Genomic DNA, 23,465 nt, shown 5'->3' with positions numbered 1-23,465 from the left:
TATTAATATGAGAAGCCACAATGTAAAAAGGGATTTATTCAAATATAAAAAGAAAAAAAATTGCACGCACTGTCATTTACAACTTACTCCATGTTACAAAAAACTGTTTGTTCTTTCTAGTCTGTTCCAATTTCATCTCTCCCTATACACACATTGCACACACAATCTTTAAAGTGTTCAGGTCTTCTTATGGTACATGTGTGAGTTGTTGGCTGTTCATCCAGTGTCTGCTGGTTCCTGAGGTGACGTTGTCTCTCTGGGGAATGTTGTTGCCGTGGCGAGTGTTGTTGCTGTGGTAATTGTTGCTGCTGATCCGCTGCATTTGTTGGGGAACGGTTGACCTCTGGGACTGATGGTCATTCAGTTCCTTGCTCAGTTGGTGAAATCGGATCTGCCTCATCAGCTGTCTGCTGTGAAGGAGCAGCTTCTCCGGTTGCTCGTAGATGTCTGCGGTTGTGACGATAGATCTGGTCGTTCACTTTCACCGTGTACGATCGAGGTGACAACTTCTCTGCACAGGTCCCAAGTTGCCAAGTGAGCTGACTTTTGTTGAGTGCGTTGAATGTTTTCACTCTGACTGGCTCTCCAACTCTCAGCTCTGGCAACGATGTGGCAGCTTTATCAAAGTGAAATTTGTCTTTCTGTCGTTTCACTTTGAGCTTGTCACTCACTCCCTGTTACTACTTCTGGCCTCAGTAGTTTTTTAGCTGTTGGAAGAGTAGTCTGGGTGCAGCGTGGCATTAGTCACTGGACTGGACAACTTTCCATGCTTTCAGTAGGTGTGTTTCTCCACTCTAAGATTGCCTTGTACACATCTGTGCTGGGTCTAGTTGATTTTTTGATGATCCCTTTGACAATTTTCACCGCTGCCTCAGCCTTTCCATTTGACTGGGGATAGTGTGGAGATGATGTGTGGTGCTGAATTTCCCAATCATTCATCAAGTGTCTGAATTCTTCACTCATGAATTAAGGGCCATTGTCGCTCATCAAAATGTCAGGAATGCCATGACAACTGACGTGTGCTTTCAGACGTTCTAAGATCTCCTTGATGGTTTCAGGCCATCCTGGACTTGGAGCAACCCTCATGCAGCAAGGACAACCAGTTGTGTTTGTATCCAGAACATTAACACAAACTGAACGACGCTAAACACATATTGAGAAAGAGAGCCTGGCTATTGTTTTTGCTTGTGAGCATTTCAATCAGTACCTGTTTTGGAGAAAGAAAGTGATGGTGCAGTCTGACCACAAGATATTTCAAAGCATCTTCTCAAACTGCTTCTATCTGCTCCAAAGGCCCTCCCCTCATCACAACTTCCTGTAACATTTGAAGAGTTGTATCTCATTGTGTAGTTTTCTTGATCTGAGCAAGACGCTTGTCTGTCAGATTCAGTGTCTCTGCTGGGTTGATGACTTCCAGAGCATGTCATGCTGTTGCTTCTTGTTGAATCTGGAAGATTTCACACTCTGTACCAGCATCATCAACTTCCTTCAAAGAGAATGCAGCTCTCGACAGCATGTCAGTGATGTACATCTGCTTCCCTTGCCTGTCCTTCACTTCTAAATGATATCTCTGCAAATGAAGTCACAACCTTTGTAAATGCTTTGGAGCAGATAGAAACAGTTTGAGAAGATGCTTTGAAGTGGCTTGTGATCAGACTGCACCATCATTTTCTCTCTCCCAAGCAGGTACTGGTTGAAATGCTCAGTAGCAAAGACAACAGCCAGGCTGTCTTTCTCAATCTGTGTCCTTTAGTTTGTGTTAACGTTCTGGATACAAACACAACTGGTTGTCCTGGCTGCATGAGGGTTGCTCCAAGACCTGTTTCACTGGCATCTCACTGCAGGGTGACTTCATCATTGACATCATAGTACCTCAGCACTGGTGTTGTCGTCACTAGTTGTTTGATGTGAGTGAAAGCTGTTCCTTGTTCTGTGCCCCAATACCAGTGAACATCCTTTGCAGTGAGATTGTGTAGAGTCACACTCTGACAAGAAATTGGGAAACAGCTTTGTTAGGTAGGCCCCATGTATGTTCACAGATGTTCCAAAAGGTCCAACAACTGTATGATGGCTTTATTACAGAACTCACAATGATAGGGTTTCCCCCTGTGTGTCTGTGTGTTGATGGACCAGGAGATACACTGACTGGGTAAAAGCCTTGTCACCCACCTCACACCCGAATGGTTTCTGTCCAGTGTGGATCTGCTGTTGCTTCAGGAGACCAGCAGACTGGTTTAAAGTTGTTGCACAAACATTTAACCTGAAGAATTTCTCCCTGTGTGAATCCTCTGGTGTCCCAGGAGGGTTGACAACATCACAAAAGCTTTATCACAAACCAGATGTTTCAAGTATTACTCCCCTGCATGGAACCTGTGATGGAGCAGGAGGTTCGATGACCTCAAAAATGATATGTTGCACACATCGCAGGTGAATAGTTTCTCCCCGGTGTGAATGCTTTGGTGCCTGCAGAGGGCCCCTGCCTCTGAGAATGATTTGTTACACACCTCACACGTGAATGGTGTCTCCACTGTGTGAATGCGTTGGTGTACATGGAGGTACGATGACCGCAAGAATGATTTGTCACACACCTCACACTTGAACGGTTTCTCCCCAGTGTGAATGATTTGGTGTTCACGGAGGTACGATGACTGAGAAAATGATTTGTCACACACCTCGCACCTGAACGGTTTCTCCCTTGTGTGAATGCGTTGGTGGACATGCAGGTACCTTAACCTTGAGAATGATTTGTCACATACCTCACATGTGAAGGGCTTCTCCCCTGTGTGAATCCTCTGGTGATCCAGGAGACTCGAGGATGTCAAGAATGATTTGTCACACACTTCACAACTGAATAATTTTTCCCCTGTGTGAACGCGGTGGTGTTTGCGGAGGTTCGCTGATGTAGAGAATGAATTCGCACACTCCACACACGTGAATGGTTTCTCCCCTGAGTGAATCCTCCGGTGCTCCAGGAGATGCGATGACGTTGAGAATGTTTTGTCACACACCTCGCATGTGAATGGTTTCTTACCTGTGTGAACGCGTTGGTGCACGCGGAGATTTGATGAATCTGAGAATGATTTGGCACAAACCTCACATGTGAATGGTTTCTCCCCAGTGTGAATACGTTGGTGTTTGCGGAGATCCGATGATGTTGAGAATGATTTGTCACACACCTCACAAGGGAATGGTTTCTCTCCATTATGAATGCGTTGATGTATGTGGAGGCTCGATGACTGCGAGAATGATTTGTTACACACCTCACATTCGAAAGGCTTCTCCCCAGTGTGACTGCGTCGGTGATTCTCAAATGTCGATGGATGTGCGAAAGCTCGATCACACACCTCACACTTGATTAGTTTCTCTTCCATGTAGCTGTCCTTGTGTTACTGGCAGGACAACAGATGCACCTTCTGGTTTAGGAGACCTTATGAGCCCATGGAGCCTTCCTCACACACCTCGCTCTTGACCAGCCTCTCACCTGTAGGAATGAGTCAATGGTTCATGAGGCTCGATGAATGATTGAAGCTCTCACCACACTTGGAGCCACTCACACTTCTTCCCAGCCTCACACTGACCGATCGCCCACAGCCGAACCTTCGGAAAGGTCGGTTCTGATGGAAGGTTCCACATCACTGACCAGTTTCAGATCTGATATGTCAAAGCTCCCCTGACCCAACCAATTTCCAGATGATGGTTTCACTGTCCAACCTTCTCTGTGTTGAGCAATGCTGTCAAGGGACTGGATGTCTTCCCACAGTTGTGCAGTTGTCCCTTGGGTGATGGTCAGGATCTATCTGTGGTTTCTATCCTCTCTGTATTCTCTGGTGTAGTACGATGCAATCCTTCTGTAAAACAGGAAAAGGAAACATGATTTCCTCCAACTCCCTCTCCTCCTTTGCTGAAGAAGCTGGACTCCTCACATTTTTATTTATACTTTCACGGGATGTAGGTGTCACTGGATAGACATAGATTTATTGCCCATCCCTAGTTGCCCTTGAGAAGGTGGTGATGAGCTGCCTTCTTGAACCGCTGCAGTCCATGTGGTGTAGGTACACCCATAGTGCTGTTAGGGAAGGAGTTTTGACCCAGCAACACTGAAGAACAGTGATATATTCCCAAGTCACCACCTGGAAGTTCCCCTTCAAGTCATTCAACATCCTGAATTGGAAATATACTCACTGTTCTTCACTGTCACTGGGTCAAAATCCTGGAACTTCCTTCCTAACAGCACTGAGGGTGTGCCTAGAGCACATGGAGCGCAGCAGTTCAACATGGCAGCTCACAACCACCTTCTCAAGGGTAATTAGGTTTGGGCAATAAAAATGCTGGCCTAGCCAGCAATGCCCCACATCACGTGAAAGAGCTAAAACAAAACTAGTGATAGTACTGCCACTGAATGTCATGGGGAGATAGTTAGATTCTCTCTTGTTGGAGATAGTCATCGCCTTGTCTGGTGTGTATATTATATTCCACTATCGGCCCAAACCTGAATATTATACAGCTTTGGACAAAAGAGCTGAACTCCCGAGATGAGGTGAGAGTGACTGCCCTTGACATCAAGGCCACATCTGACAGAGTGTGGCATTAAGGAGCCACAGCAAAACTGTAGTCAATAGGAATCAAGGGAGAATGGTCCACTGGTGGAGTCATACCTAGCACAAAGGAAGATGGTTGTGGTTATTGGAGGCCAGTCATCTCAGCTCCAGGACATCACTGCAGGAGTTCCTCAGGGTAGTGTCCTCGGTCCAACCATCTTCAGCTGCTTCATCAATGACCTTCCTTCCATCATAAAGTCAGAAGTGGGGATGTTCGCTGATGATTGCACAATGTTCAGCACCTTTCACGATTCCTCAGATACTGAAGCAGTCCATGTCCAAATGCAGCAAGACCTGGACAATATCCAGGCTCGGGCTGACAAGTGGCAAGTAACATTCACGCCACACAAGTGTCAGGCAATGACCATCTCCAACAAGAGAAAACCTAACCATCAACCCATGACATTCAATGGCATTACCATCACTGAATCCCCCACTATCAACATCCTGGGTGTTACCATTGACCAGAAACTGAACTGGACTAGCCATATAAATAATGTGGCTATGAAAGCAGGTCAGAGGCTAGGAATCCTGCGATGAGTAATTCACCTCCTGACTCCCCAAAACCTGTCCAACATCTACAAGGCACAAATCAGGAGCGTGATGGAATACTCCGCACTTAACTGGATGTGTGCAGCTCCCACAACACTCAAGGAGCTCGACACCATCCCAGACAAAGCAGCCCGCTTAATTGACACCCCATTCACAAACATTCACTCCCTCCACTACCAATGCATAGTAGCAGCAGTGTGTACCATCTACAAGATGCACTGCAGGAATTCACCAAGGCTCCTTAGACAGCGCCTTCCAAACCCACAAACACTACCATCTAGAAGGACAAGGGATGCAGATAGATGAGAACACCACTACCTGAGAAATTCCCCTCCAAGTCAGTCACCATCCTGACTTGGAAATATATAGCCGTTTCTTCACTGTCGTTGGGTGAAAATCCTGGAACTCCCTCCCTAACAGCACTGTGGGTGTACCTACACCACATGGACTGCAGCGGTTCAAGAAGGCAGCTCATCACCACCTTCTCAAGGACAACTAGGGATGGGCAATAAATGCTGGCCCAGCCAGCGAAGCCCACATCCCATGAATGAATAAAAAAAAGATCTGATCTTATCCATTGCTTTAGGGATCACTTAGCTCTGTCTATCGCATGCTACTTCTGCAGTTTGGCACGCAAGTAGTACTGTGTTGTATCTTCACCAGGTTGACACCTTATTTTTAGGTATGCCTGGTGCTGCTCCTGGCTTGTCCTCCTGCACTCTTCATTGAGCCAGGGTTGACCCCCTGGCTTGATGGTAATGGTAGATTGGGGGATATGCCAGGCCATGAGGTTACAGATTGTGTGTGAGTACAATTCTGCTGCTGCTGATGACCCACCGCGCCTCATGGATGCCCAGTCTTGAGTTGCTAGATCTGTTCGAAATCTATCCCATTTAACATGGTGATAGTGCCAGACAACACGATGGAGGGTATCCTCAATGTGAAGGCAGGACTTAGTCTCCGTACTGACTCTGCAGTGGTCACTTCTACTGATACTTTCATAGACGGATGCATATGTGTCAGGCAGGTTTGTGAGGATGAGGTCAAGTATGTTTTTCCCTCTTCTTGGTTCCCTCACCACCTGCTGCATACCCAGCCTAGCAGCTATGCCCTTTAGGACTCAGCCAGCTCGGTCAGTAGTCGTGCTACTGAGCCACTCTTGGTGATGGACATTGAAGTCCCCCTCCCTACCTAACAGCACTGAGGGTGGCAAGAGTGCAGAATGTATTCTTGGTGTTGGATATTGAAGTCCCCCCACCTAGAGTACATTCTGCACCCTTGCCCCCCTCAGTGCTTCCTCCAAGTGGTGTTCAACATGGAGGAGCCTTGATTCATCAGCTGAGGGAGGTTGGTACATGGTAATCAGCAGGAGGTTTCCTTGCCCATGTTTGACCTGATGCCATGAGACTTTGTGGGTTGACACCTCATTTTTAGGTATGCCTGGTGCTGTTCTTGGCATGCCCTCCTGCACTCTTCATTGAACCAGGGTCAATGCCCTGGCTTGTCATAATGGTAGAGTGGGGGATATGAGTTTACAGATTGTAGTTGAGAACAATTCTGCTGCTGCTGATGGCCCACACCGCCTCTTGGGTGCCCAGTCTTGAGTTGCTAGACTGTTTGAAACCTATCCCATTTAGCACGGTGGCAGTACCACACAATACGATGGAGGGTATCCTCAGTGTGAAGGTGGGGCTTCGTCTCCACAAGGACTATGTGGTGGTTACTATCAATACTGACATGGACAATGCATCTATAACTGCTAGATTGGCGAGGATGAAGTCAAGTAGCTTTTTCCCTCTTGTTGGTTCCCTCACCCCTGCCCCAGCCCAGTCTAGCAGCTATGTCCTTCCCGTCTCAGCCAGTCAGTCAGTGGTGGCAGAACTGAGTCACTCTTGATGAACATTGAATCCCCCCCACCCAGAGTACAATCTGTGTCCTTGTCATCATCACTGCTACTTCCAATTGGTCAATTAGGTTTCAACATGGATGAAGCACTGTTTCATCAGCTGAGGTGGACGGGGGGTGGTTGCGGTAAGTTATAACCAGCAGGAGGTTTCCTTGCCCATATTTGACCTGATGCCTTGAGACTTCGTAAATTTTGGAGTCAATGTTGAGGGTGACTCAACATTGAGGGTAACTCTCCTGACTGTATATCACTGTGTCTGCAACCTTTGGTGGGTCTGTCCTGCTGGTGGGACAGGACATATCCATTGAGGGCGTTGGTGGCGTCTGAGACATTGTTTGCAGGGTGGATGACTATGATTCATCTGTGAGACAGCTCTCCCAATTTTGGCACAAGCCCCCAGACGTTAGGAAGAAGGACCTTGCACGGTTGACAGGGCTGGGTGTGCCATTGTCATTTCCAGTACCTCGGTCGATCCCAAGTGATCCACCTGGTTTCATTCCCTTGTGACTTTGTCGTGGCTAGGCTATTTCAGAGGACAGTTAAGAGTCAACCACATTGTTGTGGGTCTGGAGTCACATGTAGGCCAGACCAGGTATGCTCGGCAGAAGGAGCAGATGGATTTTTATGACAATTGACAATGGTTTCATGGTCACTATTACTTCTAGCTTTTAATTCCAGATTTATTAATTGAATTTAAATTCCATAAGCTGTTGTGGTGTAATTTGAACTCAGTTCCCCACAGCATTAGCCAGGGCCTCTGGATTACTGGTCCAGTGACTACACCACTGCACCCTGCCAGTTAGAGACTGTTCCACAGTGGGTGCCAGTCTGCTATTCCCCTGTGTAGGGGATCAGATACAAGTTCTTTCTTTTTCCTCACTTGACTGTCACACACCCTCTGTTTCCAGCAGGGACACTGGATAGTGACCAGGAGCAGACAATGTGGCTACTTTCTTTCCTCCACCCAGTCCCCCATCTTCCCAGGCACCGTGAGGACAATGGAAAAGACAGTCGGGCGGAGTGTAAAATGGGCTATCAATTCACTATGAGCTCGAGTTGTGCTGGCGAAAACCAGTTTTACCCTTAGAGTATGTGTTTAATATAAAAAACACTCAGGAGAAATGTTAATTCAATGGAAATTTCTCCCCTTGTTTTTAAAATTTATTTGAAGAAAACACACTGGGCAGGAAGTGCTAGAAGCTAAGGAAAATATTGCTTCAGTGTAGCTGATTGAAGGGTTCTGGTTTATCCTGGGAAATTAGATACACTGCACTCGCTCAGACTGCACATCCCAAATTCAGCTATCAGCCACAGCACTGGGCAAAACTATCAAATCCAAGCCCAGGCTTTTGGGAAAGGCCGAGGCCTTCAGGTAAAATCTTTAAAGACATTTCAATAAATGTCTCTCTGCACCTCCCAGATAATTACACCTCACCTTCTCATATTCAGTAATGAGCCATCAACAAAAGTCAGCCTGTAAATCAGAAGGGAAATGCTTCCAATAAACACACTCAATATCCAACACACAGCTCCAGGCAAACAGTTCAGCACAAAGCACCGAGTAAACAGCTCTCTCAGCTGGATTTTCTCACACAGCATAAGGGGCATTTCCACAGCTGATTCCCCACAGGATAGTCAGGCTGCCTGAAGATTAGTGTGGATATTATGTGATGTAATTATTATAAATTGTGTTCGTTCACTCACCATCTCCTGAGTTGGTTTTGAGTCCCTACAGGAAGTGAAGCAGCTGTGGAACAGGAAGGGGAGGGAATGGGCAGAGTGGGTGGGGCTGTCTGATTGACGTCTCTCACAGCCAATCCAAATATTTCAGCAGTAACATGAGTTTCCTGAAGTTCGGGAAACTGACCGGTGAAACGGAGGCGACTTTGAGCAGCAGATCAGGAGGGGATTTAAACTTGTCATTGTCCCATCTGAATAAAACCTCACTTATTGCAGCTGCTGTCTCAGTTCCCCCGGTAAATGTTTGACAGAGATTTCTAGTGTGAGAATAACATTCTTCATCCTCGGAGACTTTCAAACTGACAACATCAGTGTGGGATGTGTAGCCTCGGATGTGTTTGACAGCAGATCAAAAGAGGAAGTGAGCAATGTTGCCTTTTGCCCTCTCTGGCCCTGAGAGGCCTCCTTTTCCCCCTCAGTATATCTCTCTATTCCTCCCCCCCCCAAAACCTCTCTCTCTCTCTCCCCCCCGACCACCCTCTCACATTCCCTCTCTTGCTTTCTCCCTCTTACATTCTCTCTCTCTCTCTCTGTCCTTCCCTCTCACATTCCCTTCCCCTCACAGTCACAGCCGGAGCCCCTTTACCTGCACTGGATCCTCCACCATCTTGTCCTCCCTCCCTCTTCTGGATCCACCGATGGCAGTGCCAAGATCCCAATTCTCTTCCTTTCTTTTCCTTTTCCATTGAAAAAGGAGGGTTGTTGTAACTAGGAGAAGGGTGAGGCTGAGAGTGTGTGGGGGGGGATGGGGGGGGCGGGAGGAGGGAATTGTTTATTTATAAATAATTTTAAAAAGACCCAGCTGAGGGCATCCTCACTGGTGGCTGCCAGAATCAGCCCCTCCCCCCCAATAAATAACACAACTCAAAACGGACTTTAAAAAATAAATAATTCCAAAGGAAGAAAAAAAGCGTCAGCAACCCATTGATCCCAAGTTCTGAGGTTCAGCTCTGAAGAGAATTGTTTCCGTCTCTTTCTCTCGCTTCAATTTGTGGAAATGTTTTTGTTTTGGTTTTATTTCTCCTCCAATCACAAATTCTGTCTCTCCTGAGCTCCAGCTCCTCCAATCACAGATATTTCACCTAAACCTTTCTGGAGTTTTTCGCCCCCTTTGTTACTTTTTCAAGGCTACTTATGATATTTGAAAGACAAATTCGCCCATCACCCCAATGAACATTGAACTGTGCTATCCAGTGTCCCTACTGGAAACAGAGGCTGTGTGACAGTCAAGTGAGGAAAAAGAAAGGGCTTGTATCTGATCCCCCACACAGGGGAATAGCAGACTGGTCAGTGGTGTGGAGCCTTCCATCAGAACCTACCTTTCCTAAGGTTCGGCTGTGGGCGATCGGTCAGGGTGAGGCTGGGAAGAAGTGTGAGTGGCTCCAAGTGTGGCGAGAGCTTCAATCATTCATCGAGCCTCATGAACCACTGACTCATTCCTACAGGTGAGAGATAAAAACAAAAAACTACTGCGGATGCTGGAAATCCAAAACAAAAACAGAATTACCTGGAAAAACTCAGCAGGCCTGGCAGCATCGGTGGAGAAGAAAAGAGTTGACGTTTCGGGTCCACACAACCCTTCAACAGAACTGAAGTATAGTTAGGAGAGAGGTGAAATATAAGCTGGTTTAAGGTGGGGGGTGGGGGGGAGAGAAGTTGAGGGTGGGGTGGTTGTAGGGACAAGCAAGCAGTGATAGGAGCAGATAATCAAAAGATGTCACAGACAAAAGGATCAAAGAGGTGTTGAAGGTGGTGATATTATCTAAGAAAAGTGCTAATTAAGAATGGATGGCAGGATACTCAAGGTACAGCTCTAGTGGGGGTGGGGTGGAAAGACTGACAAGGTATTAGTTGTAGATTTAAAAGTAATGGAAATAGGTGGGAAAAGAAAAATCTATATAAATTATTGAAAACAAAAAAAAACAAAAGGGAGGGGGAGGAAATGGGGTGGGGATGGGGGGAGGAGGAGTTTAAGATCTAAAGTTGTAGAATTCAATATTCAGCCCGGAAGGCTGTAAAGTGCCTAGTCGGAAGATGAGGTGCTGTTCCTCCAGTTTGCGTTGGGCTTCACTGGAACAATGCAGCAAGCCAAGGACAGACATGTGGGCAAGAGAGCAGGGTGGAGTGTTAAAATGGGAAGCGACAGGGAGGTTTGGGTCTTTCTTGCGGACAGACCGCAGGTGTTCTGCAAAGCAGTCGCCCAGTTTGCGTTTGGTCTCTCCAATGTAGAGGAGACCGCATTGGGAGCAACGAATGCAGTAGATTAAGTTAGGGGAAATGCAAGTGAAATGCTGCGTCACTTGAAAGGAGTGTTTGGGCCCTTGGACGGTGAGGAGAGAGGAAGTGAAGGGGCAGGTGTTGCATCTTCTGCGTGGGCATGGGGAGGTGCCATAGGTGGGGGTTGAGGAGTAGGGGGTGATGGAGGAGTGGACCAGGGTGTCCCGGAGGGAACGATCCCTACGGAATGCCGCCGGGGGAGTGAAGGGAAGATGTGTTTGGTGGTGGCATCATGCTGGAGTTGGCGGAAATGGCGGAGGATGATCCTTTGAATGCGGAGGCTGGTGGGGTGATAAGTGAGGACAGTGGGAACCCTATCATGTTTCTGGGAGGGAGAAGAAGGTGTGAGGGTGGATGCGCGGGAGATGGGCCGGACACGGTTGAGGGCCCTGTCAACGACCGTGGGTGGAAAACCTCGGTTAAGGAAGAAGGAGGACATGTCAGAGGAACTGTTTTTGAAGGTAGCGTCATCAGAACAGATGTGACGGAGGCGAAGGAACTGAGAGAATGGGATGGAGTCCTTACAGGAAGCGGGGTGTGAGGATCTGTAGTCGAGATAGCTGTGGGAGTCGGTAGGCTTGTAATGGATATTGGTGGACAGTCTATCATCAGAAATTGAGACAGAGAGGTCAAGGAAGGGAAGAGAAGTGTCAGAGATGGACCATGTGAAAATGATGGAGGGGTGGAGATTGGAAGCGAAATTAATAAATTTTTCCAGGTCCCGACGAGAGCATGAAGCAGCACCGAAGTAATCATCGATGTACCGGAGAAAGAGTTGTGGGAGGGGGCCGGAGTAGGACTGGAACAGGTGAAAGGCTGTTCAAGTGTGAGATGTGTGAGGAATCATTCTCGTCATCGAGGAATCTCTGTAAATGTCAACGCTCTCACACAGGGGAGAAACCATTCACATGTAAGGTGTGTGCAAATTCGTTCTTGACATCAGCGGACCTCCGCGTACACCAATGCCTTCACACTGGGGAGAAACCTTTCAGGTGCAAGGTGTGTGACAAATCATTCTCAACATCATCGAATCTCCTGGTTCATCAGAGGATTCATGCAGAGGAGAAACCCTTCAGATGTGAGATTTATGAGAAGGCTTTCGTCCAATTGTCTGATCTCCTGATACATCAGAGATGAGATACACAGAGCAGAATCCCTTTCAAGTGTGAGATATGCGACCAAGCCTTCACAAAGTCATTGGCGCTCATGAAACACGGCACATTTACACTGGGGAGAAAGTGTGAGGTGTGCAACAAATCATTCATGTGGCCATCTCATTTTGTATACACCAACGCCTTCAAATGGTAGAAGCCATTTACATGTGAGGTATGTAATAAGGGCTTTATGCAGTTATCTGGCCTGTTAAATCACTGGCTCATTCACACAAGGGAGAAGCCATTCGTGTGTGACGTGTGCGACAAATCATTCTCGCAGTCATCGAGCCTCCGCGCACACCAACTCATTCACACAAGGGAGAAACCACTGCTCTGTGACATGTGCGAGAAATCATTCTCAACATCATCGGGTTTCTGTAAACACTAACGTAATCATACTGGGGAGAAACCGTCCACGTGTGAGAAATCATTCTCTGATTCATCGGATCTCTGCAGACACCAATGCATTCAATGGGAGAAACTTGTGAGGTGTGTAATAAGGGCCTTGCTCAATTATTGGGCCTATTAAAGTCACTGGCACATTCACACAGGGGAAAAGCCATTCACTCTTGAGGTGTGTGACTGAGCCTTCACACAGTAAGCAATGCTCATGAAATGCTGACACATCCACACTGAGGAAAAGCTGTTTGAGTGTGAGGTGTGTGACTGAGCCTTCATTCTCTCAGTAACACTCATGAAACACCAATGTATTCACACCGGGGAGCACCAGTTTATGTTTGAGGTGTATAATGAGGGCTTTGGACAATCATCAGGCCTGGTGAATCATCAGCACATTCACATCCAAGGGAAGCCATTCAAATATGAATTTTTTTGCAAAGCCTTCACAAGCTCTCCAAACCTCCTGGTCCATCAGGGATTCACACACAGGAGTGACTCTAAGTGTGAGATTTACAAATAAAATTCTCTTGAAGTCTTCAAGCATCCTGGAACACTAGTGAACTCACACAGGGGAGAAATCTTTCAGGTGTGATGTTTGAGGCAGCTTTCACCCACTCGTCTGATTTCTTGAAACACAGGTGGATTCACACAGGTGAGAAACTATTCGGGTCTGAGATGTGTGACAAACCTCTCACACAGTCAGAGTGTCTCCTGCTCCACCAACACACTCAAACAGGGGAGAAAACCTATTGGTATGAGCTCCTTAGGCAGTGGGAGGTGGTGACAAAATGGTATTGTCACTGGACTGGTAATCCAGACAGCCAGGGTAATGCCCTGGGGACCTGGGTTTGACTCCCACCATGGCAGAGGGGGGAATTTGAATTCAATAAAAATCTGAAATTTAAAGTCTGATGATGACCACTCAACCATTACCAATTGTCATAAAACCCCATCTGGTTCACTAATGTCCTTTAAGGAAGGAAATCTGCCACCCTTACCTGGTCTGAACTACATGTGACTCCAGTCCCACAGCAAAGTGGTTGACCCTTAAAAATGCCCTCTGAACAAAGGCAATTAGGGATGGGCAATAAATGCTGGCCCAGCCAGTGATTCCCACATCCCATGAACAAATTTTAAAAAATAATGGAGGTACTTCAATTAGCCACAGCATCTCTGATCTATGGAAGGGGGGCAATCAGCCAAGAATCCTGTGCCTGATCAGTGAGCCCAGCTGGGTAGGCAGGGGGAGGGCAGGATGTGCCTTGGCTGTGACAGGCTCCATTGTCTTGCAACATTCTCTGTATTACTGAGAAAAGAGACATGCTGTCGAAATGTTTCTTATCTCACTCATCAGAGCAATTAACAAGAATCCCAAACTGTAAAAGGAACAGCAATTTATACTGCATGAGAAACAAGTGCTGAATGGTTGGCAATTGTACTCTGGTACAAGTGTTGCCATGGAGAATGTGACAGTTAACTGCCAAGCTTTGTTTAATTTCAAACCCAGCAGGGCGATTCTCTATCAAGGTATTGCCCTGGGGAATGAACCAGGGAATGGCTGTCCCCTGAGTTTTTGTTTAGTTGAAAAAGATGCAATGTGTGAACATGTTCCTTTTGTCTGCAAATGACAGGGCCCTGTTTGTGTATATATGTAGCTTCTAATAGAATAATGTAGGTTCTGAGCTTCTGTTCACAGTCAATTCAGGAGATTATGTGCCAGGATTTTCATACTATGGACAGGAGGGAAATATCTCTTAATAGTTTCCACAGCGTGATTTATCTCCCCTCTTCAAGATAGTTATGGTTGTCACATTCCTAAAGTCAGGGAGAGGTTTTTCCCTCCCAAATCTGTAGGATGAGTGTATTTGGTCTTGATGTGAGCTTTGAAGGCCTCAGCTGGAAAACCATCGGGGCCACAGGCTTTGCTGCTTTTCATATGTTTGATTGTTTGCTGCAGCTCTTCCATCGATGGTAACTCACTCATGGATTCTACCACAGGCACTGGGGGATAGACTGGAGGGTATCAGCTGCCACTGTGGATTCATGGTTGAGGAGTTGTTCACAATGTTCTTCCCAGCGTTAATGATGACATTGTCATCCTTAAGGGGAGAAACACCATCCTGTGAACAAAGGGGATTTTCTCCATTTGACCTCGGTCTATAGGTGGCCCTAAAATAAAACAGAAAATGCTGGAGAAACTTAGCAGGCCAGGCTGCATCTGTGGGGCATCTGTGGGAGTTTTTCTCTCCACAGATGCTGCCTGACCTGCTGAGTTTCTGCAACACTTTCTGTTTTTATTTCAGATCTCCAGCACCTGTAGCACTTTGTTTTTACTTGAGATGGCCCTGGTGGCTTCAAAACAAAAGCTTCACATGTCATGATGATCAGCATACTGTTGGATCTCTTGGGCTTTCTCTTTCCATCACATGTCCTTTATCTTGCGGATTTGTCTTTGGGCATCAGCCTTGAGCTGTTGAAATGCTGCCTTCTTGAGTTGTGACCTTGGGCTGTCCTGCAAGACAATGAAGACTGATTGTTTTTGTTCCAGGAGGTCATATATTTGAGCATCATGTTCACCGAGCCAGTCCTGGTGATGATGATGCTCAAACCCAATGGTCTGGGCACAGGAGTTTAGTACAGCTAACTTTATTTGATCCCACTGTTCAGGAATTGAGTTGAATATGTGAAGATTTTCCAGATTGGTCATGAGCTGCACCTGGAATTCCTCTCTTTGGTCGGGCTGTTTTAGGGCTGAGACATTGATCTTCTTCCTCTTGGACCTTTGGGCCTTGTGATGTCTTGGTGCTGGGTGGATGTTCATCACCGATCGAACAAGTCGATGATCTGTCCAGCAGGTATCAGTCCTCCACATGGATCGAGTAATACAGACATCACTTAGAACTTTGACTTGGCATCAGACCTTCCAGAGGAACCTCTGACATGGTCTTTGTTGCTAGAAAACCCCATGAAAAATGTCGAGAACAACACCAGGAACTCTTCATTACATCAGATAAAAGCAAAAAACTGCGGATGCTGGAAATCCAAAACAAAAACAAAAATACCTGGAAAAACTCAGCAGGTCTGGCAGCATCTGCGGAGAGGAACACAGTTAATGTTTCGAGTCTGTATGACTCTTCAACAGAACTAAGTAAAAATAGAAGAGAGGTGAAATATAAGCTGGTTTAAGGGAGGGGTTGGACAGGTAGAGCTGGATAGAGGGCCAGTGATAGGTGGAGATAACCAAAAGATGTCACATACAAAAGGACAAAGAGGTGTTGAAGGTGGTGATATTATCTAAGGAATGTGCTAACTGGTGACATTAAGGGTAGAAAGCAGATTGAGCAAGGTACAGATAGCCCAAGTGGGGGTGGGGTGGGGTGAAAGAATCGAAGTAGGCTAAAAGGCAGAGATAAAACAATGGATGGAAATACATTTAAAAATAATGGAAATAGGTGGGATAAGAAAAATCTATATAAATTATTGGGAAAAAAAGGGGTGGGGGGTTGGAAAGGGGGTGGGAATGGAGGAGAGAGTTCATGATCTAAAATTGTTGAACGCAATATTCAGTCCGGAAGGCTGTAAAGTGCCTAGTCGGAAGATGAGGTGATGTTCCTCCAGTTTGCGTTGAGCTTCACTGGAACAATGCAGCAAGCCAAGGACGGACATGTGGGCATGAGAGCCGGGTGATGTGTTGAAATGGCAAGCGACACGGAGGTCTGGGTCATGCTTGCGGACAGACCGAAGGTGTTCTGCAAAGTGGTCACTCTTCATTACATCATCAACGTGACCAAAGTATTTGACTCAGTAAATCGTGAGGCTCTGTGGATTGTGCTCCAATGATTTGGATGTCCAAGAAACTTGATCATCATCCTGCAATTGCTTCATGATGATATGACTGCAACTGTCTTGAGTGGGAGGTCTGAAACAGAAGCCTTCCAAATCCAGTCTGGTGTCAAGCAAGGCTGTGTGATAGCCCCCATTCTATTTACAATCTACCTGACAGTGGCTATTCACCTCATTAAAGATCAACTGCCCTCTGGTGTCAGTATTAAATACCATCTCGATGGGAAACTCATTTACCTTGGTCACCTCCATGCCAAAACTAAACTGACCACCAGAGATACACATGTTTGGAGATCACTGCAGTGTCATTCTACACTCTGAATCAGATTTACAAACCTATCTTGATTTCCTCAATTCTGCCTGAGTTTGTACAATAGAAATGAGCTCCATCCTGTGCCACTAAAGTTCAGTGTCATTTCTGACCGTCGGAATTGGGAGCCAGACTAAAGCACAGGGATTTTAAAGAAACTTCTGTCTGTAGTATTCTGAGAGAGTTTCCCCTGATGTGAGTGTGTGTGTATTAGTAAAGTGAGCCAGCTGTCAGGAGTGGGTATGGGGTAGAATCAGACCCTGCTTTAGTTGGTGATGTGAATTATAGACAGATCCTCTTCAGGTGACGGGTGTTTGACTAATACCATGGGGAATGTTTGTACTCTCCTGCCATACTATCCTGAGTATGGTGAGGGAGTGGGGTTGAGTCTCTACAGACCTGAGTTTCCTCAGCCCATCATACCTCAGTGTAATAACAGTGTGATATGTTCACCTTACACTCTTCCAAGATTCATTTCATGTTCTGGAAAATATCATGAGTTATTTTCAAATGCTTTGTTATTTTGGCTCACTCAAATTTTGGTGTAAACTATTATTCTGTTGTTTGTATGTTTTATCAATCTTCTTTAACTCACAATAAATTCATTTTTTTTTACCTAATTTGTCAACACAGTGTGTTCCTATTCACTGAAACACTCAGGAGCCTACAGTAAGTGTCCTGTACACAATATATTGGTCAATGTCACTGTGGGCTGGTATACTTTCTCCATCAATGGGTTTATAATTTTCAGTTCACAGGAAGCATAATGTTCCCTAAAGAAAGGAACAAAGTTTTGCATTTTTTATCAACTTCCAGAAACTTGGTGTCCGTAAGCACTTTACAGCCAATTAAGTGATTTTTGAAGTGTGGTCACTGTTGTAATGTAGGAAATGTGGCAGCCAATATGTGCACAGCAAGCTCCCACAAACACAATGTAATAATGACCAGATAATCTGTTTCTGTGATGTTGATTGCAGGATCCATGTTGACCAGGACATTGGGGTTTAAACTTGTCAGAGCCCCACCAATAATTCCTCAGGCTCTGCGCTCCCGGTACAAACCCCACCCACCATTTATTGGAACACAAACATGTTGTAAAATGAGTGAAGAAATTATCCTGTAGATGTTTACACACTGCATTGATCATGAAGCCAATCAGATCACAATGTACCACCCTTAAATGAAACTGTTTCAATTCACTTTTTAAAGGAAAGATTTGCTTTAGTCAGACAAGGAAAATATTGCGGATGCTGGAGATATGAAATAAAAACAGAAAGTGCTGTAAAAGCTCCACAGTTCTGGCAGCATTTGTGTTCATGGGCAGAACCTTCCAAACTGGACTCTAAGGGCAGAATTTTCCCAAATTTGCATGAAGTAAAATGGCGTTCCTCATGGCGATGGTGATGGCGGGTTTTCACACGTATTGTCCCGAGCCAGCCACTTTACTTATGCACCCCCGTTGCATCATGCTGGCTGCCATGTTTAAAAGGCAGACGCCAGCAAAGTGCTCATCACCACCAGCTCACCACCGCTGCCCAGGAGACATGGTCAGCAAAGGAAAAAAGACTGCAGCCCCCTGCTTCAACGGCGAGTCCCTCGAGCAACTGCTGGATGCCGTGGAGGCCCAATGGGATATCCTGTACCCCCTCTCCTGCCTCAGGATGGGCAGCAACATGGCCAATCCTGTTTGGGAGGCAGTGGCGGTCAGTGCCAACACCTGGCAAAAGAGGACAGCCATCCAGTGCCGCAAGATGGTGAATGATCTCCTCCGTTCTGCCAGGGTAAGTCACTCTTCTCATCACTCTCAACTCACACACTCACAAACCCATCACACATCCACAGGGCCCTCACTCACTGCCAGTTTAAGGGACATCACCATTCACTCTCTCACACACACCATCACTGTCCTCATCCCATCCATGGGACCACTCACCACCCACACAGGCCAGGCTTACTTATCATCTGTCCTGGCAGGCATCCTGATACACTCTCCCCCTCTCTATCCATGCAGGACAAGCTGGCACACAACAAGAGAGAGAGTGGTTGCAGACCATTGGCAGAATGCCCAAAATCAAGGTCCTCACGGAGTTTGAAAACAGAGCCATCCAGCTGGCCGGCGATGACCGGGACCGGTCTTGTGTTGATGGTGAGGTTGGCGCTGCTCTACCAAGTGAGGGTCCAGCAGTGCAACATCCATCAGACAACCATCAGGCAACAATCAGACAGTGAGTGATGTGTCCTCTTTCACAGGCCACTGCCATGCACTAATTATCTCTCCCTGCTTCCGCAGGCACATCTGCTAAACAGCCGACAGAGTCCATGACCCAGGGCCTCCAAACAAGCACCGAAGAAACCTCTGAAGAGGAATCTGGAGGCACCCTCCCTGAAGTCCCTTCACAGTGCTCACCCACACCCTCCACCAGCACGGAGACAGACAGCTCTGTGGGACCTAGCTTTAGAGTGGCCTAAGGGTCACAATCTGGTGAGCACATCACACTGTCCGAGAGGAGGATCAGCAGTGCTCACTCCAGGCCCATCCATCCAGGTGACTCTGGGAGTGTCCGGCCCATCCGACTCCCCTCTTCCTGTGACCTCAGCAGCTCCAGCTTCACAGTCCAAGGAGGGTGCCACTGCCACACAGCAGGACCCTGAAAGCAGGCTAGGGCTCTCCAGAGGATGCCTGCCAAATTCGTCACAGACAGGGCATTGCAGTCAGCAGGCTGCCCCCACTTCCACTGTGGGTGTCCAGGGAGCAACAAGATGGGGTTAGGAAAGTTAAGGAGAATTAGCTCTTTTAGAGTCCACCAAATAAACTAAATTAACCAAACGAGGGATAAAATAAAACACGGCTCCACCTCTAACTCAATCCCACCCCCAGGATCAAGGCCAGAGGGGTTCTCTCTGGTCTCCACTATGGGATTTGGGTCAAAGGGCGGCGGCATCTCAGATCCCTGCTCCCCCCCAGGCACCTGGTCATCTGGTGAGCTCAGAAGGAGCTCCTGACCTAAAACAAGGATGCCCGGTGCTAAAAGTTGGGAGGGAGCAGGAAGGCCTTCTTCACCACTGCTGCCCAATGACCCGGTTGTTGGGATTAAAAAGGGGGTGCCACAGTCCACTGTTGTCTACCACAGGGATGATCATTGGAAGGATCCTCCTGAACTGCCTCCTTTCAGTGGAACTCCTTCCATAGTCACAGAGCAGTTTTGCAGGAGGCACCACAGGAATGTCTTCATTGCTTGGGAAATTCATGAAAAATGATAGGAGCAGAACCAACAAAAATTTTTCACTCTGTAAACTGGGAAGCTTAATGGAGAATCCTCCTCAAATTTGGCTGCCCTCAGAAATTTGTCACCATCCTCCGCCTACTGCATGATGCCATGCAAACTGTGATCCTCACCAATGGAACCAGCACAAACCCCAAATCAGTGAAAACTGGGGTCAAACAAGGCTGTGTCCTGGCACCAACTCTATTCTCAATATTCCTCACTGCAATACTGCATCTCACCTACAGCACATTCCTCACTGGCATGGAGATAATCTACAGAATAGAGGTGAAACTGTTCAACCTGCACCATCTTCAATCCAAAATCAAAACCACTCCAATGTCAGTTATTGAGCTTCAGTGAGTAGATGCCACTCGTGTGTGCTATCATTGTTGATTTATTCTGCAAAGTATATGGGAAAATGGGCCTTTCACTAAGTACCTAGAAAACTAAGGTTCCCTTTCAACCAACTCCTAAAGCAACAGACCTCCCTGTTGATTAAGATCAATGGCAAAAACCTGTAAAATGTGAACAATGTTCTGTCTTTTATGAACCTCAACTCAATGAAGGCACTCAGAGGTGATGAAATTCATCATCACCCTCAATGTGCCAGCACAGCCTTTGGCCAACTGTGGAAAAGAATATTTGAGGAACAGGATCTCAAACCCGAGAGTAAGGTCATGGTTTACTGGGCAGCAGTGATCCCCGTTCTACTGTATGCTCAGAGGCTTCAGAGACATACCAGATCATGTGTGGTGGGGTGGATCAAATCAACAAGGGAGACTTGATTGTGCTATCACAACGGTTTTGCAATTTGTATTTATTTCGAGGTGAGTGCCCTGAATTCAGAAGTAATAATTCCATCAAGACTTTAGAGATTTTATAAAAAACTAAAATTAAAATATTTATTCACAAAAGAGAAGATTTAAAGCACCTACAGAGAAGTACAAATTGCTACTATAACAACCCCTAAAATCCCCAATTAACCTGAATCCCAGTTGCACCCCCTTTAAGGCAACGGCCCAAAAATAGATTTGGTCGATTTTAAACAGATCCAGAACATTAGCAAAATACCCTGGACATGGAATTCAATGTGGCTTTCTCCAGCTTCACTTTCTATAGACAGCAGTTTTATGCATAAATACTGGAGGCTTCACTGATTTCTCTTTGGTCTTACAATGCCTTCTCCTAAGACATAGCCTCATTCTCCTTTACATATGTCTCTCTTTTAAATGTGTAAATCCATTATTTCCATATGTCTTTGGGACTTTACCTATCTTATAATATAAATCTTTTCATGTCGCTACTATTCTCATTAACCTCTTTGAAATTCAAATCCCCTTCATCTATCAAAAATGCAAATTCCCTTTACACCTTACATGCGAAGACCACAACCATGTTTATTCATTAGCATATTAAAGACACTTTTACACCCGACTTCTTCTTCTGATAACTTCAGCTTGCAGTCTGCTTAGCTACAAAATGTAATTAAATCACGCACAGAGGCAGATCAACACAACACCCATAAACCTACTTTACAATAAACCAGAAAAATATTATGAAAATTATTATACTCTCATGACAACTCGGAGAACCTATAGCAGACACCTCAAATCACTGGAGAAGTTCCACCAGCCGGGCCTTCACAAGACCCTCCAAACCCGGAGGTAAGAAAAGGGGTCCAACAGCAATGTCCTCTCCCAGGCCAACTTGCCAGCATGGAGGTGCTCATCACTCAAAAGCAGCTCCGCTGGGTGGGACACGTAGTTTGTTTGCCTGACACCAGACACCCAAAGTAACTGCCCTACTCAGAACTCGGTCAGGGAAGGAGACTCTCAGGGCAGTGGGAATGTTTTAGGGATGTCCTCAAAGCATTCCTGAAGGGGTCAAACATCCCCACTGACTCTGGGGGACCCTGGATTGTGACTGACCAAAATGGAGAAGACTCATTCATGAAGGCACGGAACACATTGAGAAACTTCATCATGGAAGATGTAGAAGTGAAGGCGAGGAGTTTGATGGAGTGAACACACCTCCAAACAACCCACCTATCCAACCCTTAAAGCACCAACTGCTCCACATGTGACAGAGTCTGCAGATCGCAGATGGGCTGATCAACAATCTCAGAGCCCATTGAACCGGATTGGAAACAAGTCATCCTCAATCCCCAGGGAGACCTTAAGAAGAAGGAGAAAAGTGTAAACAATGACATTAATCCCACTGAGATATTGACAGAAGGTGTCGAAATGCAATGAAGTCTTAAACATTCTAAAACTAACGGTGAGGATAGGGTTCAAACCCACTCACACAGGGCTCAATGGGTTCCAGGTGCATCGCCTTAACCTCTCGGCTGCTTTATTATCAGGTTGCATATGTTCAAACAGCCCCATTTCATTTTTGCTTCTATGAGCAGCCGGATATGATGTTCAGTTTTAGCACTGGTGGAATTCGGGATGTCAGAGTCAATTAACTCTTTAACCCTTTTCCTTTCAATCTATGAAATAGTTCAAAGTGAAAGCACTTATTGGTGACAATGTTTACATTTGATTCAGTGTCAGTAAAACTTGACAAATCATATCTGAGCCGTGGTATCAAATTGCAAGAAGCAATCCCATGTCACCCTGGGTAGAAGCGCCCTCTCCACAGAGCCACTCCCAGGTACTGTCAGGTCAATCGATGCAACACCAAATCCCTCTACAATTTCTGTGCTTTGGGAATCTCCCCTATGGAGACTGATTTAACCCTATCATTACCAGGTGATGATTTGAATTCTCCAATTACAACAATGACATGTACCCACCTGCCTGCCTGAGCCAGGTCAGTCTCAGAATCATTGACTCTCCACACTCGGACTCCTATCAGCTCAGAAACATTCAAATACCAAGCAAGGGAAACATGGCAGCCTTGGAACCAGATGTCTTGTCTCGGGTTCAAGGCTCGATTCTTTTCACGTTCTCTATATGGGTCTCTGTATTTTTGTTAAGGTCTTTACTTTTTATTTATCCTTCCCCAGGCCGTCTGTTTTCTGTTAGATTTCTGGTGAAGTTTACCTTCTAACCATTTGGTCAGTGAATGCCCGTATTACAGTTTCCCATCAAGTCACCTCCCAACCACTTCACTGTCTCACACACAGGATTTAAAATATAGTTCAGTTTAAACATGGTCATCGCAACTGGTGAAGACTTTGCAATCAGTTAATCAGGGGGTTTAAGTTAGTTCTCATTGATGAGGAAGAAAACCCGATGTGGGGATTTCCCAGGATTCTGACAGTCCACAGCTTTGAGGGGGAGGAGCAACCTCCAACCCCTCGCTCAAATTCACTCCCTTAGTTCCCAGTTCTGTTCTGGCCCCGCCTTGGGAGCATCTATTCAATCATTTCCTCCTTTTACAGGAGGGCTGTTAATTCTAAATTATAAGCAGCCG

General features: G+C 46.2%; 3 protein-coding genes across 3 annotated transcripts in view; 1 reads left to right on the top strand and 2 right to left on the bottom strand.

Annotated features, from left to right (window-relative positions):
• Positions 1-17,290, top strand: part of LOC144695274 (uncharacterized) — a 291,857-nt gene extending 274,567 nt beyond the window's left edge. The window contains exon 2 of the transcript XR_013579916.1: positions 17,184-17,290. The gene's annotated coding sequence lies outside the window, so the exon portion shown is untranslated. The remainder of the gene's footprint in view (positions 1-17,183) is intronic.
• LOC144695239 (uncharacterized) lies at positions 3-3,545 on the bottom strand. The gene has a single exon (XM_078566134.1). It carries the CDS (start codon positions 3,369-3,371, stop codon positions 2,352-2,354), a length of 1,020 nt encoding a protein of 339 aa, XP_078422260.1. The 5' UTR covers positions 3,372-3,545; the 3' UTR covers positions 3-2,351.
• Positions 5,807-23,465, bottom strand: part of LOC144695464 (uncharacterized) — a 58,106-nt gene continuing 40,447 nt past the window's right edge. The window contains exon 4 of the mRNA XM_078566347.1: positions 5,807-5,868. Within this exon, the coding sequence (XP_078422473.1) occupies positions 5,807-5,868 (62 nt within the window). The remainder of the gene's footprint in view (positions 5,869-23,465) is intronic.

The sequence above is a fragment of the Cetorhinus maximus genome, chromosome 21 (assembly GCF_964194155.1).
Source record: "Cetorhinus maximus chromosome 21, sCetMax3.hap1.1, whole genome shotgun sequence".
Classification (NCBI taxonomy): Eukaryota; Metazoa; Chordata; class Chondrichthyes; order Lamniformes; family Cetorhinidae; genus Cetorhinus; species Cetorhinus maximus.
Note: the sequence above shows the minus strand (reverse complement) of the source record. Positions and strands in the feature narration are given on the sequence as shown.